Source organism: Spermophilus citellus (assembly GCF_964194105.1).
Source record: "Spermophilus citellus genome assembly, chromosome: 18".
Taxonomy (NCBI): Eukaryota; Metazoa; Chordata; class Mammalia; order Rodentia; family Sciuridae; genus Spermophilus; species Spermophilus citellus.
The window spans coordinates 14682364-14700854 of record NC_138200.1 but is presented as its reverse complement, the minus strand read 5'-3'; the positions used below and the strand labels follow the sequence as shown (position 1 = coordinate 14700854).

The 18491-nt window shown below is 50.9% G+C and overlaps 2 protein-coding genes across 2 annotated transcripts in view; one reads left to right on the top strand and one right to left on the bottom strand.

Annotated features, from left to right (window-relative positions):
* Window positions 1–18491, bottom strand: part of DYRK1B (dual specificity tyrosine phosphorylation regulated kinase 1B) — a 196138-nt gene that overhangs the window by 62537 nt on the left and 115110 nt on the right. The window lies entirely within an intron of this gene.
* DLL3 (delta like canonical Notch ligand 3) lies at window positions 769–8067 on the top strand (the record flags this gene model as incomplete). Its single annotated transcript, XM_081274704.1, has 8 exons — window positions 769–831; window positions 979–1260; window positions 1976–2033; window positions 3596–3838; window positions 4904–5118; window positions 5880–6102; window positions 7100–7679; window positions 7920–8067. The coding sequence occupies 8 exons, from the start codon at window positions 769–771 to the stop codon at window positions 8065–8067; spliced, it is 1812 nt and encodes a 603-aa protein (XP_081130830.1).

Genomic DNA, 18491 nt, shown 5'->3' with positions numbered 1-18491 from the left:
GTTATCTGGAGGCGGAACACACACGAGTACCCGCGCACATACACACAGGTCCACAAAGAACCCCGGATCTTCGTCGTATTCATTCACAGCTACACCCGGGGGACCTCCCAAACCTAGTCACCCGCCCACACACACCCCTTAGTCATTCACAACCTCATTCATGTCCTCTAGCCCCACACGCACACAGCCAGCTGGAGACACCTGCACAGGACCACAAAGTCCCAGGCTCCTACGACTACACACAATGGTCCAGGATCTCGCATAAAACACATACACACGCGCGGAGAAGCTTGAGCGCAGCCCACGATCTCAAAACGTCACACAATCCTGAAGTCGTTTACACTTCTATGCGCCCACTCGGGTGCGTACTCACACACAGAGAATCTTAGAATTATTTACAGTGTGCAGTTGTGTTACCCATCACAATTGCAGGCACACACTGAACTGCACAATCCCATTTAGCCACAGCTTTATGCAGCTCTTGTCCCTACACATACACACTTAGAACTACGTGCAACCTCACAGACTCAACGCCGGATTCCCCAGCCCACCCCGTCCACACTCAAAATCACGCCCACAAACACATACTGCATCGCCACGCCCATCACACATCGCAATCCTGAAGTTGCTAGCGCTTTGCGCCCCTTCCCCTGCCGCCTCTTCCCCTGGATCCCCGGAACCAGGTGGCTGCCTGAAGGGGCGGGGCCGTCCTCTCCGTTATAAAGCTCCAGAGCCAGCAGCTGCGACTCCCAGGATCCTGGAAAGGCCATGATCTCTCTGCGGATGTCCCGGGTCCTGTCGATGATCCTGGCGCTCTTTTGCCTTCCCCAGGTCAGAACACAGCGGAGATGCAATGAACAGGGATAAATGGGGCTGGACGGGGCGGCCCACTGGTCTTAGGAGGGGACGCGGGCCGACAGACGCCTGATTCCCCGCGGTCCCCTCACCCAGTGCCCCTTTCCGCCCCTTCCACCCCAGGCACAGCCTGCCGGTGTCTTCGAACTGCAGATCCACTCCTTCGGACCGGGACCAGGCCCAGGGACCCCGCGATCCCCCTGCAGCGCCCGGGGCTCCTGCCGCCTCTTTTTCAGGGTTTGCCTGAATCCAGGGGTCTCCGAGGAGGCCGCCGAGGCCCCCTGCGCCCTGGGCGCGGCGCTCAGCGCTCGCGGACCCATCTACACTGAGCAGCCTGGAGCGCCCGCCACTGATGTGCCGCTGCCCGAGGGCCTCTTGCGCGTGCCCTTCCGAGAGGCCTGGCCGGTGAGCCCCCGCCCTGGGCTAGTCCGGGTGCTGGGCCTGATCATGCCACCCAAGCCTTGACCCTCTTCTGTCGTCCAACTTTCAAGACCCTAACCGCGTCCCCAGGGCAGCAAATTTCCAGACAAGTAACTACCATCATTCTGGGAAACTACTAGGCTTCTCAACCCTACTCACTGGGCTTCCTAAATGTTCTGATTCCAACTTGCCCTCTGGGGAGTCCAAATGTTCTGACTCCGGCTCTACAGGCTGAGGACCCAAATTCCCAGAACCCCAAACCCACCTTCTGAAAACCCTAAATTCATAGAGCCCTGCTTTTGTTCCTTGGAGTTGCCTAAAATCCAGGATCCTCATCTTTGTCTCCAAATCTCCTTGCACTTAGGGACGCTTCCATGCTCTGTCTTGGGGACACCTATTAATTCTTCAGGATTTAAATTCTAGACCACTGGGGAAAACGACGTTCCCTTTTCCAGTCTATTTCCTTAGCTGTAAAGTGGGGTCATTGTGATACTTCAGTGAACCCATTTTGCAGGACTCAACTAGGTATCTTGAATTAAGTCCTTGCCATACACTGGTTAGCAAGGAGAGCTGACCGTATTGTTCCTTCTCTGCTCTGGTCCTTCTGGGAATTGTCCCTGAAATTGGCCACCACTCTCCACGTCTGGACTTGGTTTCCAGCTCTGAACTTTCTGTCTTCCTCCCTTTCTACCACCAACAGGGCACCTTCTCCCTCATCATCGAAACCTGGCGAGAGGAACTGGGGCAGCAAGTTGGAGGTGAGTGTGTTTGTCCTTGGGGCTGTGGTGGGGGCATGGATGTGGGATCCAGGATAGAGACATGAGGCAGTCTGTAAGGTGGAAAGTTCCTGAGACCATGATGTCACTGCTCCTGGGGAGCAGTGCTGTGGGTAACAGCTCCAGGGCTCTGGGCATCTCAAGGATAGAAATGTCCTGGTACTGGATGTGGAGTCCATGGTCTTAGTACAGGTTGGGCATTCCTAATCTAAAAATCAGAAATCGGAAATGCTCCAAAATCCAAAACTGTTTTTTCCCCAGGACTGGGCTTGGAAGCCAGTTTCCCACATGCCAGGCAAGCACTCCACCACTGAGTGGATGATCCCCCCAGCTCCTAAAATAAATCCTTTTGGAGAGCTGACATGATGTCATGGGTGTAAAATTCCACATTTGGCCTCATGTGGTGCACTAAAATGCGGATGCACTAAAAAAAAAAAAAATGCAGGTGCTCTCTGGTGGTGCAGGCCTGTAATCCCAGCAGCTCGGGAGGCTGAGGCAGGAGAATCGCAAGTTCAAAGCCAGCCTTAGCTACCTAACGAGGTTCTAAGCAATTTAGTGAGAACTTGTCTCAAAATTATATATATATCAGGTGCACTAAAAATATTGTATAAAATTACTTTCAGGCTGTATGATATATATATATATATATATATATATATATATATATATATATATATATATATATATAAACATATTCCATGTTCACACTTGAGTCCTTGTCCCAAGATATCTCATTATGTAGATGCAAATATTCCAAAATCCAAAATACTTCTGTCTCAAGGTGCCCCTTGGCATTGGTGATCAAACCCAGCATCTCATGTGTGCTAATGCTAAGCATATGCTCTTATCCCTGAGCTGTGTCTCTAACCCAAAAGCTGTCTTATTTTTTTTCCCCTTGAGATGCATCTCACCATGTTGCCCAGGTTGGTCTCAAACTCCTGGGCTCAAGTGATCCTCCCGCCTCACCCTCCCCAGAGCTGGAACCACGTGCCACTGCACCCAGCTCTTTGAAAATTTTGGACAAGGCCTCCTGCATCAGTATCAGGCAAATGGAAGGAAGCTGTCTTGGAACTGAAGCCACCAGAGCAGGACCTAGCATTCACAGCCTTGCTCTGTCACAACCTGATTTCGAGAACCCAGGATGCAACGGGAGTCACCTCTGGCTCCTCTACGTGCAGCTCCATCACCTTGTCCACATAATGGTCCTGGGGAGCCCCCTGGGGCGCGGCAGCTTCCGCAGGGGGAATATTGGTGTTCGGGATATGGAGGCTCTTACCCTGGCTGGAAACTGTGGCTATGAAGACCCACTGTGGGGTTCTGTCACCGTTTCGAAATAGAAAGTTCCTGGGGCACAGTGTTGGAGTGTGACACCCTCGTTCCGGGGAAGTGGACACTCTTCCGCATCCCAGGGTCGTGGGCAATCTGGGTAAACTGATGGTCTAGTAATTGGAGTGTTTGTCACCACGTTAGACATGTTAGAGGTCTCGTCACTAGTTTGGCCGGGGTCGGGTCGCGCCCACTCCAGCTCCTCGCTTCTCCCGCAGGGCCCGCCTGGAGCCTGCTGGCGCGCGTGGCCGGCAGGCGGCGCCTGGCGGCTGGTAGTCCTTGGGCCCGGGACGTGCAGCGCGCAGGCGCCTGGGAGCTGCGCTTCTCCTACCGCGCGCGCTGCGAGCCGCCCGCCGTCGGGGCCGCGTGCACGCGCCAGTGTCGCTCGCGCAGCGCCCCCTCGCGGTGCGGCCCGGGACTGCGCCCCTGCGAGCCGTTCGAGGACGAGTGCGAAGCCCCGAGTGAGTCTTACCAACCCCATTCAGTGCCCGGGGACACCGACTCCCCCTTGCTTCACTAGCGGGTTCCGATATCCTTCCGCAACCCATCTACTTCCTTAAGGGAGCTGGGACCCTGGGCCCCTTTCTAGCTCCATTCCTGGTCCTCAGTCCCCTGTCACCATCCACCTACCACCTGTGGGGAAACTCAGGACCCTAGACATCTCTCCAGCCCTGCCTGGGGACTCCAGTCCCCTTCCCTCTTCCCGGTACCCTTGTTGTCCTAAGTAGGAATTCCACACGCATTTCCAGAGTTGGCGCCCCATTTCCCCCCCTAACCCGTACCCACCCCTTTCCTGAGGTTGGGATTCCACCCTCTTCTAATTCTGGGACGCTCCCTAGTTCCACCCAGGAGCGTTAGAAACGTCTCCCAATCACCCCTTCCTCCAGCGCCCCCACTTCCCCCCAGATCTTCCCTCCTCCTTCCCTAAGATTCCAGGCCAGAACTCAGTGGTTTTTTATTTTTATTTTTTAAAATTATTGATTATTTTTTCCTTGAGGTGCCTGAGGTAGGACCCGGCCTGCTTACGTGCTGAGCCAGTGCTTTATCACTGAGATACATCCCGGGCCCCTCACTGCTTTTTAAAGCTTGGGATCCCTAACCTCGACCCTGGGGTCCCTCACACCTTTCCTCAAGTTTCAAAGCACTAGCAAGTCCCTAGGCTACCAGATAACCTAGATCTGCCCAAACCTTCCCTCACCGAACACCTTCCCACTTTCCCTGAAAGGCCAGGGGTCCCTCCCAATCCCAGATCCCCACCCTCATTCTCCTCTCCAAGCTCAGACTTGGCAGTACAGAGCCAAGGCCAGCAGCTTGGGTGCCAGTCCTCACTCCTCACTCCACTTCTGGCTGTGCAGCCCAGCTCACCTCTCTGGGCCTCAGTTTTCCTGTCTGTAAACTGGGAGGGTTGTCTGTCTTAAGGATGCGACAGGGTAGTGCACGGGAAGCACTTACAATCTCTGCTTCCCATCCTCTTGCCCTTGACCTTCTCCAACATCGATATTCCTCTTCTCTGCCTCTCCACCCAGCATGTCGGGCAGGCTGCAGCCCAGAGCATGGCTTCTGTGAGCGGCCAGATGAATGCCGATGCCTGGAGGGCTGGACTGGGCCCCTCTGCACCGTCCCTGTCTCGACCAGCAGCTGCCTCAGCCCTAGGGGCCCATCGCCTGCCACCGCTGGATGCCTTGCGACTGGGCCTGGGCCCTGTGACGGGAACCCGTGTGCCAACGGGGGAAGCTGTAGCGTCAGTATCCCCTCTCCCACCTCCCCCTGATTAGAACTTTACCCTGGGAGTTCCTGAGACCCCTCTCTGGGGAGGAGGTCTGGAAGTAGCCATGAAGGAGGGCTTCCTGGAGGCGTCCAGCCTGCATGGGGCTTTGAAGTAGGTGATGGAGATGGGATCGAGGAGCAAAGACTGAGTGGAGGTACCGAAAGGTGGGAGTGGGAAGGAGGAGTGTGTGGGGCCACGGGCGTGGAGGTCCGGGCCTCCTGGAAGATGGAGGTGAAGAGGTCAGAGGCTTCCTGGGCTAGCGCTTGAGAAGCATGGTTTGGCTGAGGGGTGGCCCAGTGAGTGGAGGAAGCAAAAGCACAAAAAGTGGGAGTGAGCTTGGTGTCTGTACTTGGGCAACCTAGAGCCACTGCCACCCCGGGAGGGGGAGAACACTCTGTTCAAGTTAGGGGGATCACCCAGGAATAGATGGGGAGCAGCCCTCATGGAGGAGGTGGGCTCAGAGCTAGGACCTCAAAGTACTATTTGTGCACGCGGATGGATTCCGGAAGGCAGAGCAGAAGGCAGCATTTAGAGGGGCAAAGCTATAGCCGTGGGAATGAGTGCGTAGGGTGACAGAGTGGACAAGGGACTGTCTGGGGAGGACTCCCAGGCAAGGACCCTGAATACTGGGGCTTGGGGCAGGACAAAGAGCAGCCCCAATGGTTACGACTCCGGAGAGGGATGGGGTTTTGCCTCGAGAACCCTCCTGTTCAAAGCTCTCTTGCCCCTGCCAGGAGACACCCGGGTCCTTCGAGTGTGCCTGCCCCCGCGGGTTCTACGGCTTGCGGTGCGAGGTGAGCGGGGTGACCTGTGCGGATGGACCCTGCTTCAATGGTGGCTTGTGTGTTGGGGGTGCAGACCCCGATTCTGCCTATGTCTGCCACTGCCCACCTGGTTTCCAAGGTTCCAACTGTGAGAAGAGGGTGGACCGGTGCAGTCTGCAGCCGTGCCAGAATGGTAAGGCTGCGAGGCCAGAATGGCAGGGGATGGACATGGGGGCGGGAGGTCCCTGCATGTCTCAGAGGTCCTGGGTGAGAATCCTGTCTATTCTGTAGCCTCAGTGTTTGGGCTCCTCCCTTTGCCCAGCCACTGTGTTCTGTAAAATGGGCAAGGAGATAGTCCCTATCTTATATTTAATTGTCAGGCGTCAATCTAGGCACTGCAGATTACAGCAGGGAAATATTCCTCGCCCCCTTGGAGCTGATGTGGCAGGAATGTGCCTGTCCTGTCGCGGACCAGCAGGGAGGCCAGTGGGGTTGGAACAGTGAGCAGAGAACAGTGGTGAGAGACTGAGGCCAGGCAGGTGATGGTAGTAGATCCTGTGGGACCTTCTGGGCAGCAGGAAGGGAGACTCTTGCTTTTACTCTGAGGTGGAGCCGCCACAGGAAGGTTCTGAAAGGGGACAGACCTGATCCCGGTTAAAAGATTAAAAGAGATCATGAATGTAAAGCGCCTGGCATGAAGTGTGCCTGGCACACTCTTAATGGAATGATTATGTCCGAAATAATGTGTGTTCACTCTGGCCACAGCAGTGTCCAGGCCATCTCTTGGGCTCTGCCAGTGGCTGCCTGAGCCCCTCACTCTCTGCCTATCCTCAGAGAGCCCCGAGAGGTCAGGGCTATGGGAAGGGGGCACAGGGCACAGTGATGGGGCTGGGATGGAGGAAGAGTTGGGCAGGGTTTTCCACGCGGGAGGGAAAAGAGGAAGGGCAGTCCTGGCGGAAGGCGCGGCCCAGGCCGGTTAGTATGAGTCGAGGTGAGAACGGGGGAGATCCCGAGGGCTAAAGGGTGAGGCTGCGGGAGTCCAGGACTTCGGCCGGTAGAATCGAAGCGCGCTGGTTTCCCCGGCAAACCGAGCCTGGCCTTTGCGTAAGGGAATGGGGCACCCAGGGCGGCGACACGGAGCAGAGAAACTGGGCGGGCGGGCTGCGCCGCTGACGCCCGCTTCCCCGCAGGCGGGCTCTGTCTGGACCTGGGACACTCCCTGCGCTGCCGCTGCCGCGCCGGCTTCGCGGGTCCGCGCTGCGAGCACGACCTGGACGACTGCGCGGGCCGCGCCTGCGCCAACGGCGGCACGTGTGTGGAGGGCGGCGGCGCGCGCCGCTGCTCCTGCGCGCTGGGCTTTGGTGGCCGCGACTGCCGCGAGCGCGCGGACCCCTGCGCCGCGCGCCCCTGCGCTCACGGCGGTCGCTGCTACGCCCACTTCTCCGGCCTCGTCTGCGCCTGCGCGCCGGGCTACATGGGCGCGCGCTGCGAGTTCCCGGTTCACCCCGACGGCGCGGACGAGGGTATAGCGGCCCGACCCAGCCTGAGGCAATCGGACCCGCAGCGCTTCCTTCTGCCGCCAGCTTTGGGACTGCTGGTGGCCGCGGGCTTGGCTGGCGCTGCACTCTTACTGATCCAAGTGCGCCGCCGTGGCCCTGGTCGGGATACTGGGTCTCGCTTGCTGGCGGGATCCCCGGAGCCATCGGTCCACGCGCTACCCGATGCACTCAACAACCTGAGGACGGCGGAGGGCTCGGGGGACGGCCCCAGGTGAGGGCCGCCGAAGGGTGCTTTGTCGCTATTGGTTGCGTGCATCCATCTCCACCGTGCAGTTGGTCTGAGTCTTTGGTGCATCTTCCTGATTGGCTCGTACCCCTCTAGCCCTCTTTGGATTGGGTAGTTCCGGAATTCCCCCTAGTTGACCGCGGGTTCCTGTCCTTGATTGGTGGGGGAAACAAGATTTGAGAATTTAGAGGGATTTGGTCTTTCCCTCTTTCCTTCCTCCTACAGTTCGTCAGTAGATTGGAATCACCCCGAAGATGGAGACTCTCGATCAATTTATGTCATATCTGCTCCTTCAATCTATGCTCGGGAGGTAGCTACGCCCTTTGTCCCCACTGTCCACACGCTGGGAAAGGCAGCCCTGATTTTTCTCTAGTTCTCTGATTTTCTCTAATTCTGTCTGTGAAACAGGACAGAGCTTCTGCAAGGTCTCTAAGCCTGCTGTTCAGTTTTGGCTTAATTCTGTTTTGCATTCCTCTTGCTGTTGTTTGGGTTCCTTGGCCACTTCCTTGGAAGGCCCGTGGGCTCAAGAGGTCACAGTGGAGACCCTCAACCAGAGCTGCTTCCGGGGAGAGGGGTGGCGGAGGGGCAGCCCTTCTAATGCTTCTTACTCCTTTCCTTTTCTAGGCCTGAACTGCCCCTTCTCCATCAGAGCCCGGATGTTGATACTTGCTTGCTAGTGGCCAATCTTGCCCCAGACATTTTGGAGTGCATGTTGGAAGGAGCGGCTGGGAGAACTTGACTGTTGGCAGTTGTACATAATGGTTATTTATATCCTATTATTTTCTCTCCCCATCTTTCCAGAAATGTCTATAAAGGCTCTTATTTTGATCAAATATCTCAGGCTGAGTGCTTTATATTTGGTGTTAGAACTGAGGGGAGGAGAGATTTGACTCTCTTTGAGAATAATGGAATTCTTTATGTTGCAGAAATCAGAAACCACACAAATTGATTTGAATTTTTAAAATAACATTGTTAAAACACAAAATTACAAATCTGATTTTATAGATCTTTACTGGATTTATTTGTGACTGAATTAGGTAGCAGTCTTTATCAAAAATGGTTCAGAAAACTCCCTTCCACCACATAGGCAGGTTGTAACTTTTTTGTTTGTTTGGTACCAGGGATTGAACCCAGGGGTGCTTAACCACTGAGCCACATCCTCAGCCCTTTATTTTATTTAGAGACCAGGTCTTTCTGAATTACTTAGCATCTTTCTAAAATTGCTGAGGCTGGCTTTGAACTTGCAATCCTCCTCCCTCAGCCTCCTGAGCCCAGATTACAGGCTTATGTCACTGAGCCACACTGCAGGCTATAATTTATCCTCAGGAAGTGATATACAGAAACAAGAAGCGAGGTAGACAGACAGACACTGGTTACAGCTAAGTGTCTGTCTTATTTGAACATTTGAATAGTTGGCTACTTGTGATTGGCTAAGACTCAACTACTTGTCACAATGGTAGGTACACTCTGCACATCAAATTAAATTGTAGCTTACTATGTAAGGATGCCACTTTTGGCCAAGCAATTCAAATTAACAGTTCATAAAAAATAAATAATCCTGTGGTGGCTTCAAGTAGGGCTAGACTCCAGCTCAGTGTCTTTTCCAATTGGCTCTTTATGTATGTGTGTGTGTCAGGGGACAGGTACTGGGGATTGAACCCAGGGATGCTTTACCACTGAGCTACAACCACAGAGCTGCTTTTTTTTTTTTTAATTTTGAGACAGAGTCCCGCTAAGTTGCAGAGGCTTCCCTCAAACTTGTGATCTTGCTGCCTTAGCCTCCCAGAGTCGCTGGGATTACTGGCATGTGCAAGCATGCCCTACTCCAGTGGCTCTCTTTACCCCTGAATTGCCTTTGTAGGTAGATACACCTCCATAGGTCCTGGCTTGTCATAAGACCATCACTGAACAAGTTGCTAAGCAGCCTGACTTACTCTGATTAATCAAGCTTGTCATCTCCTTGCTGTGTGAAAGGACGTCAGGCTGGCCTGCCCAAATCCCATGGAGTACGTGGGAGAGGGTACCACCCCAAGTTAGGATTCGTTACTAGAAATGAGCACTGTGCCAGGCAGGCAGACCAACAGAGCTGCCTTATGAGAAATGCTGAAGAAGTTTTTCAGGTTGGAGGCAAGTAAGACAGGAATGCAAATCCATGCCAGACAGCAGAGCACTGGCAGAGGAAGCCATGTCACCATAACCATAATCACACACGCGTATTTCTTTCCCTTTCTTCTGGTTTAAAAAGCAGTTGTATAAGCTGAATTCTCTGGACTTAATTAAAAAAACAAATGAATGAATTAAAAATCTTATTCTTGAACCTCTAAAACCATGAACCAAAATGAACCTCTCTTTGCTTCCTAAGTAGTAGCCCCTGTCAGGTATTTCATGATAGTGATACAAAACTGACTGATACAGGAGCGTTGGCAGAGGGGCCTGATCGGAGCTGTTGATCAGGAGCACTTGCTATGGTTTGGAAGTGGTTTCTCCTCTGAAGGTTCATTGGTCCCCAGTGTGGTGTAATTTGGGGCTAGTGGTGAGGGTGGCACATCATGTCAGCCTTGTACAGAATCAACTGCTCACATAGCAAGCTAGGAAGCAGAGACCGTGAGACCCGAGGTTCCACCATCCCCTTGGAGGGCACACCCCCAGTGATCTAAGGACCTCCCACTAGGCCCCACCTCTTAGGTCCCTCCCATCTCCCTACGAGGCTACCTGGGGACCAGTTCTTTTAACACAAGGACCTCTGGAAGACACCCATCCAAACCAGAGAAACTTGCATCGCAATTAACATGATTTTTTGGGGTGATGGTGGGGCACAGTCAAACCCAGCTATTGTTTTATTTTATTTTATATTTTAAAGATAGAGTGAGAGAGGAGAGAGAGAGAGAGAATTTTTCAATACTTATTTTTTAGTTTTTAGCGGACACAACATCTTTGTTGGTATGTGGTGCTGAGGATCGAACCCGGGCCACACACATGCCAGGCGAGGGTGCTACCGCTTGAGCCACATCCCCAGCCCCAGCTATTGTTTTATACAGTTCACAAAATCTGACTATTCCAATCTGTGTTACGTTTAGCAGCAAAATGTTTAAAACAAAAGTATGGCTAATTGTCCCATTATCTGTTGCTATGGATACTGCTGCATGAACTCTGGCATGAAACACTACTCCAGAGGCTACAGGTTGACTGGGCTCTCATCCTCTGGCAGGCTGGCTCTGGTTTGTTCTCCTGGCCAAGACAAGGGTCTAAGAGAGAAAGTGGACTCCGCTGAACATCCTCGCTTCACCTGTGTCCTGTCAATCAAAGCCAGTCACAAGGCCAGGGGTGGGGAAATGGATTCCACTTCTTGATGGGAGAAGGACAGAGTCCCATTTCTAAGGGTATGGATGGAGAAGGGGGTATTTTTGCCCTCAGTCTCCAACACTGGACACCTTCCCCTTGGGAGGGAAAGCATCCAGGTTGTTGGTACAGATGCCCTTTACTGAAAACAAACAAAACAAGCAACAAAACAAAACAAAAAAAACCCCTAAACTCCAAAAACCAAGCTAGCAGTCGGGGATCCCTCTAAGACAGGTAAGAACCCAGTCCTTGGCAAACCGTAGGAGCCGGCCTGGCAATGCTAGTGTCACCTCCAATGTTCTGGTGGGAATAAAGGGAAAGTGCTAATACTTTGACTTGTCCCTGTTTCACATGTCCTGAAATTTCCTTCCAAAAGAGATGGAACAGATCTAAGTCAGAACTAGCCGAAAGGGCTAGTCGTGCCAGACTGAACCCAATAATTGTTCAGAACCTGGTGCATCAGGACTTAAAGGCGTCTGCATCCAGGACAGCTTCTGGCATTTATATATATATATATATATATATATATATATATATATATATATATGACTAGTAGAAAGGGGGTAATCTTCCCTAATTTGGGGAATGTCCTAAGACAGTTAATGACACTCCTAATGTTGTTTGTATGCTTGAAAAAGCCTACATGTGTACAGATATGAGTGCATGGGCTCAAATCTTGGTTCTGCCACTTGCTAGGATGAGCCACTTCTTTGTGCCTTTATTTCTTTATCTGTAAAGTGGGAAAATAGAATCTGCTTCATAAAGTTGGGTGGATTAATGAACAAGTACAAGGTTTTATAACAGAGCCTGGACTGTAACAAATGCTCAATTAATGTTAACTCTCTATTATGCTATGAGGAAAAATAGCTTCACAGAGGGGAAACTGAAGGCCAGTGAAGGGTAGAGACTCACCTGGCATCAAACAAAATTAAGTGTCTTTCCTGGTTTTTTGAGACCCAAATTTTAGCACCTGGAGGTTGGGCAGGTCATGCCTCTCCTCTCCTCAGAACCCTTCTATGAATCTGAAGCAAGTCCAACCTAACTATATTGTACTAGTGTCAATATCTTGGTTCCAACCATGTATTGTGGGTCCACAAAGTATTACTATTATAGAAAATGGGAATTACACAGGAATTTTGTGTCCTACTAATCCAATTTCTTGTGTTAAACTATTTCTAAATAAAAATGTTATATATATATTTGAATTACAGAATTACATATTATAAAAGATTGTGCACTTGCAGACACGTGCAAACTTTGTGAAGAGCGTGCGGGGGTGTGGCTGCCAAGTTCAGGGCCCAAAATCACCCTCAGGATTGATAATCCGATGGAAGGATTGACCCTCTGGATCAGTCGTGGTGCATCACAGAGGAAGCATAGGGATTAAATCATCCAAGGAAGAGGGGCAGAGTCCAGGGGAGTCCATACTATGAGCATCTGGGTGTCCTGGCTGAGGAGTCACAGTTGGCATGACTTCCCCAGGAGACAGTGAGATGAGCATGTGCGTTGCTAGCCAGCGGGGTGCGCCTGGAGCTTTAGGGTCTACAGTTTTTATAGGGGCTTGGTCAAGTCGACAGTCCAGGTGGCTGACCTTAGGAGTTGCCAGCACTTCCCAAGGTTGAGGTGACAGTGTGGCCCAAGACCCCACCATTAGTCACACTGTTAGCACAGGCTGGTTTGGTCCGAGGCTCCAGCTTTAACTCCAGCTCCTCCTCCTTCTCCTCCTTCTCCTCCTCCTTCTTCTTCTCCTCCTCCTCCTTCTCCTCCTTCTCCTTCTCCTCCTCCTCCTTCTTCTTCTCCTTGTTGTTTTTCCTTTGCGATCGCTCAGAGCTTGGTTTTTGGCTCAGTGGAGAGCGTGAGCTCTCAGAGCCTTTCTAGTTTTTCGGTTTGGGTTGGCAGAGTGTGGTTGCCAGCAGAGAGCGTGAGCTCCCCCTGGCGGTGGTGGACAGACGTGTCCTGAAGCCACAGGCCACGTCCTTCAAGGGACGCCTTGGAGGACTCTGGGAGGGACAGAAGTGCCCTCATCTGGTATATTCTGCTGCCAACCTGTCTGGTCTTGCCGGCAATTCTTTCTCTCAGGTTAAATTCACTGTCTGTTTTTAATCTTTGCCTCTGAACTTGTGTTACACGTTTACTGTGTGTGTCCGTGTTTGTGTCACGTTTGTATTATCCCTGTCTTTGTTCAAGTAACTTTCATTATGGGACAGAGCCATTCCATGCCTCTGTCCCTGACCCTTGATCACTGGACTGAAGTCCGCTTAAGGGCTCAGAATCTTTCTTTTTCAGTAAAACGCCGGGCCTGGCAGACTCTCTGTGCCTCAGAATGGCCCGCCTTTGGAATTGGGTGGCCTCCAGAAGGATCTTTCTACTCCCCACTAATTTGAAAAGTCAGAGATACTGTCTTTGTCTTTCAGCCGGGACCACATAGCCATCCAGATCAACAGCCGTATATCTTAACTTGGCAGGACCTCTGCAAATCTCCTCCTCCATGGGTGAAGCCTTTCCTTGTCCCTGCCCCCACTCCTACTCCTTCCCCCACGATTCTGTCTCTCAAACCCTCTGCTCCTCTTCCTCCTCCACCCTCTGTTCTCCCTGAATCTCAAGATTTAACTCTACTGGACTCTCCTCCCCCTCCTTATCCCCTGCCCTCGTCCCCCAACCCCCAACACCCTCTAAGAGATTCCCCTGCTGCTGACTCAGCCCCTCCTCCCCTGGAGGAAGCTGGCCCAGCTAAAAGAACTCAAAGAACTCGCCGGCGTTTTCACACCAGCCTACTTGGGATGACTGCCAACAACTCCTAGGGACTCTCTTCATGACAGAGGAACAAAAGAGAATCCTCCTGGAAGCTAGAAAAGGAAAAAAAATATCCTCGGACCAGATGGGCGACCGACACAACTTCCCCTTAAACCGACCCAACTGGGACCCCAACACCTTTGAAGGTAGGGAGCATCTGTCCACTTATCGCCAGGCTCTAATAGCGGGTCTCCGAGCAGCCGCTAGACGGCCAACTAATTTGGCCAAGGTAAGAGAGATTATTCAAGGGCCTAATGAATCTCCCTCTATGTTTCTGGAGAGAATTATGGAGGCATATAGGAGATATACTCCTTTTGATCCTCAGGCAGAGGATCAAAAGGCATCTGTTATGATGGCCTTTATTGGGCAAGCTGCCCTGGATATTAAAAGAAAGTTATAACGCTTAGATGGATTACAAGATATGACTTTGAGAGATTTAGTCAGAGAAGCCAAGAAGGTATACTATAAGAGAGAAACTGAGGAAGAGAAGGAACAAAGGAGGGAGAAAGAAAGGGAGCAAAGGGAGGATGAAAGAGGCAAAAGACAGACTAAGGCATTGACTAAGGTCCTGGTCACAACAACAAATAGGCCAGAAGTTAAGAGACAGGGAGACAAAAAGGGATACCTGGGCCCACGCCAGAAGCCACCTGTGGCCTCAGATCAATGTGCCTACTGTAGAGAAAAATGACACTGGGCCAAAGAGTGCCCTAGAAAGAAACAGCCACGCCAGCCAGCCATTCTAACTCTGGAGGATGACTAGGAAAGTCGGGGCTCGGATCCCCTCCCCGAGCTCAGGGTAACTTTTGAAGTGGAGGGGACCCCAGAGGGGACCCCAGTGATCCCAGAATGCCCAGCCCCATTGATGGGCAGAGATCTGCTCACCAAACTCCGGGCCAGATTAACTTTTAACCCTGAAGGCCCCCAAATGAAATTTATAAATCCTTCAGTAAAAACTCCTATAGTCATGGCTTTAACTATGTCAGTAGAAGATGAACATCAATTCTTCACACCCCCCAAGACTGATCAAACAGGCAAGCTATCCCAGAAATGGATAACAGATTACCCAGATGCCTGGGCAGAAACTGCTGGGTTAAGCCTAGCCATAAAACAACCTCCAATAACAGTGGAGTTAAAAACCTCAGCCTCCCCAATTAATATTAAACAATATCCTCTGAGCAAAGAAGCTAAAGATGGGATAAGGCCCCATATTCAGAAATATCTGGCCTTAGGGGTCCTAAGGCCCTGTCAATCGGCCTGGAACACTCCCCTGCTACCAGTAAAAAAGCCAGAAACTGGGGACTATCGCCCCGTTCAAGACCTAAGAGAGACCAACAACAGAGTGCAGGACATTCACCCCACAGTACCTAACCCGTATAATCTGCTTAGCACCCTGAACCCTGAGCGAAAATGGTATACTGTTCTGGACTTAAAAGATGCTTTCTTTTGCTTGCCTCTGCACAAAGATAGTCAGTTGCTGTTTACTTTCGAATGGGTAAACCCAGAAACCAGAACGTCTGGTCAACTAACTTGGACCAGACTCCCACAGGGGTTCAAAAACTCCCCCACTCTCTTGGATGAAGCCCTCCACAGAGATCTCAACAACTTCAGAACTACGCACCCCGAAGTCACCCTGCTTCAATATGTGGATGACCTGCTACTGGCAGCCGATACCAAGGAAAACTGTGAGTCTGGGACCCAAGCACTATTATCTGAGCTTGCTCAACTCGGGTATAGAGCTTCTGCCAAAAAGGCCCAAATTTGCCAGCAAGAAGTAATCTTCCTGGACTATTCCCTTAGGGGCGGTAAATGATGGCTCACTGAGCCCAGAAAACAAACCGTTGTGCAGATACCACCCCCATCTAACAAGAGGGCAAATAAAAAAGTTAAATTGGCAGCCCTAAACAGAGTAACCATGTTAACACTTTCCACACCGGGGGAACATAACTGAACTCCTCGACTTTACTGAGCCCAGCCTGCAATTTCAGAAAGCCCTACACTACATTAAAAATGTACATCAACTCACTCACCTTGGTTCAAAAAAATTGCAGGCATTCCTGAAGGATCAAGAACAGAGTTTTCCACTAACCGACTCACAGCGAAAGGAAATAGCTGAATGGGTAACAAAAGCCTGTCGGGTCTATCGATTGGTTAATGCTTACCCCTCCAAGCTTCCTGCAGGAAGGCGCCTTCGAGGAACCAGACCAGGACAATTTTGGGAAGTGGACTTTACTGAAATTAAGCCAGCAAGGTATGGACTTAAAAATCTCCTAATCTTTGTAGATACATTTTCAGGATGGATTGAAGCCTTCCCCCCACACACACACACAAACACACACAAAAAAAAAAAAAAAAAGAAAAGAAACGGCGCAAATGGTGGTCAAAAAGATCCTGAAAGATATTTTTCCAAGATACGGCCTGCCTAAGGTAATAGGGTCTGATAATGGACCGGCGTTCGTGGCCCAGGTAAGTCAGGGGTTAGCCAGGACCCTGGGGATTAATTGGAGGTTACATTGTGCTTATAGACCCCAGAGCTCAGGACAGATAAAAAAAATAAATAGAACCATTAAAGAGACCTTAACGAAATTAAGCTTAGAGACCGGCATAAAATATTGGACTATGCTCCTGCCTTATGCACTGTTTCATACAAGAAATACTCCCTCTGTTTCTTTGTGTAACCTCACCCCCTATGAAATTCTCTATGGTGCCCCTCCTCCAGTAAGGGACCTGACCCCAACTCTAAGACCTAACGATTCCTTTCACACCCCCTTGCTTGACAGACTTAAAGCTCTTGAAAGAACCCAGCGATACCTGTGGAAACAGCTGGCCACTGCCTACCAACCTGGGGACGAAGGGACTCCACACCGATATCAAGTGGGAGACTTCGTCTACGTAAGACGACATCAGGTGTCATCCCTGGAACCCCGCTGGAAAGGACCATACCAGGTGCTACTTATAACACCTACATCGGTGAAGGTAGATGGAATCACTTCCTGGATCCATGCCTCTCATCCCAAGCCTGCGCCCTGTCCAGACTCTGGCTGGAAATTGGAAAAGACTGATAACCCTCTCAAACTGCGTATTCGCCATGTGGATAGGGCTATGGACTCTCGCCTTGACCACCAGTAGTCCTAACCCTCATCAGCCCGTTCAGCAGCGATGGCTGATCACAAATCCTACCGGACAAAAAATATGATCTATCTCACATACAGCCCCCTTAGGGACCTGGTGGCCATCTCTCCACCCAGACATTTGTCAGCTGGCTATAGGTCTTTCCTATTGGGTATCCCTGATGAAGAAAATCCCACTAAAATTCCATTAAATCCCTTCCGTACCATAGATAATAGAAACAAACATTATGGATGTAGGGACATGCGAGCCAGATGCAGGTTGGCTAACCTAGATTACTATGTTTGCCCGGTGGACTGTCAAAGCCACAAAGAGTCACGGCTGTGTGGGGGAAAAACCGACTTCTTCTGTAAGTCATAAGGATGTAAACATACAGGGGCTACCTGATGGAACCCAAACCTCCGCCGGTTCTCAGACCATTGCCCCCTTGCTGAAGTAACAGGTACTGAGGTATCTCTCCACCCATTCACTCCTCTCTTCTCCTGTCAGTGCCCACACCGGGTCCCACCAGGTCCTCTTACCAGCTAACCCAAAGCTCAAACCAGCTGAGGAGAGCCCTCAGACCCCTATCCAAAATGTAATGAAAATGGCCTTTAAAGTTACTTTGTCATCACTGAAAACAGGTTACTAAGAATTTAAAGTCCCTCACAGGCTTTTTGGGATACTCACTCCAGTCTTCCCCTCTGCTCTACCTGTTCTACTACTCAAGTTTTTGTTGCTAGGAAAATCCCAAACCCCTTTCCCATTATTCTTTTACATCTCTCCTTCCTCATTCTCAGATCCACGGAGCTGCTCTCAGCACCGCCTTCCCCGTCCTCCCCCTCTATACCAGGCCCACAAAAAAGTCTTAACTGACCTTCTCCAGAAGTCTTCACCATGGCTGACTTTAGGACTTTCAGCAAAAGAGTCCCTATAAAAGAGTTCAGTATAGATAAACTTCCTCTTTTCATGTTGCCCTGTTCTACTTGGCCACTGGCTGGAAAAATCAGCACTCTTAAGCTAGACACCCCCTTACTAGTTTTTCACAAAATATGTGAACAAGGCCTCTGGCCTTGAGCTGGGGCTTCACAGAGATGGCTACTCCCAGGTGTCCTTGAAAAGTTAACTTGCCCAGAACAGAGAAAAAAAACAGAAACAAAAACTGCTTTTTGTAAACTTCTGCAGACTGTGAACTTCTGAGCCCCTTCCCTTACATGTTGAGTACACAATTCTAAAACTACTTAATCTTGGGGTTCAGGGGATTAATTGGTTACAACAGAAGCAGTGCCCTCTGAATCCGGTTACAACCAAATAGGACTGTTTCCCTGTCTTCACTGCTATCTTAGGTGCCTTGCCTTGTCCGTCCCTACAACAGTATAATTCTATATACTTCAACATTATTCATGTTTTCATAAAATGGTCAACAGATGTGATTAATTGTATAATGGTGCAGATGTTTCCCAGAGTGCTCTATCATGATGCAGGTTCATTTAAATATCAAATAAGGGGACATACAACCCGGTTCCTCCGGGAACCTATATCCCTCACGTTAGCCGTCTT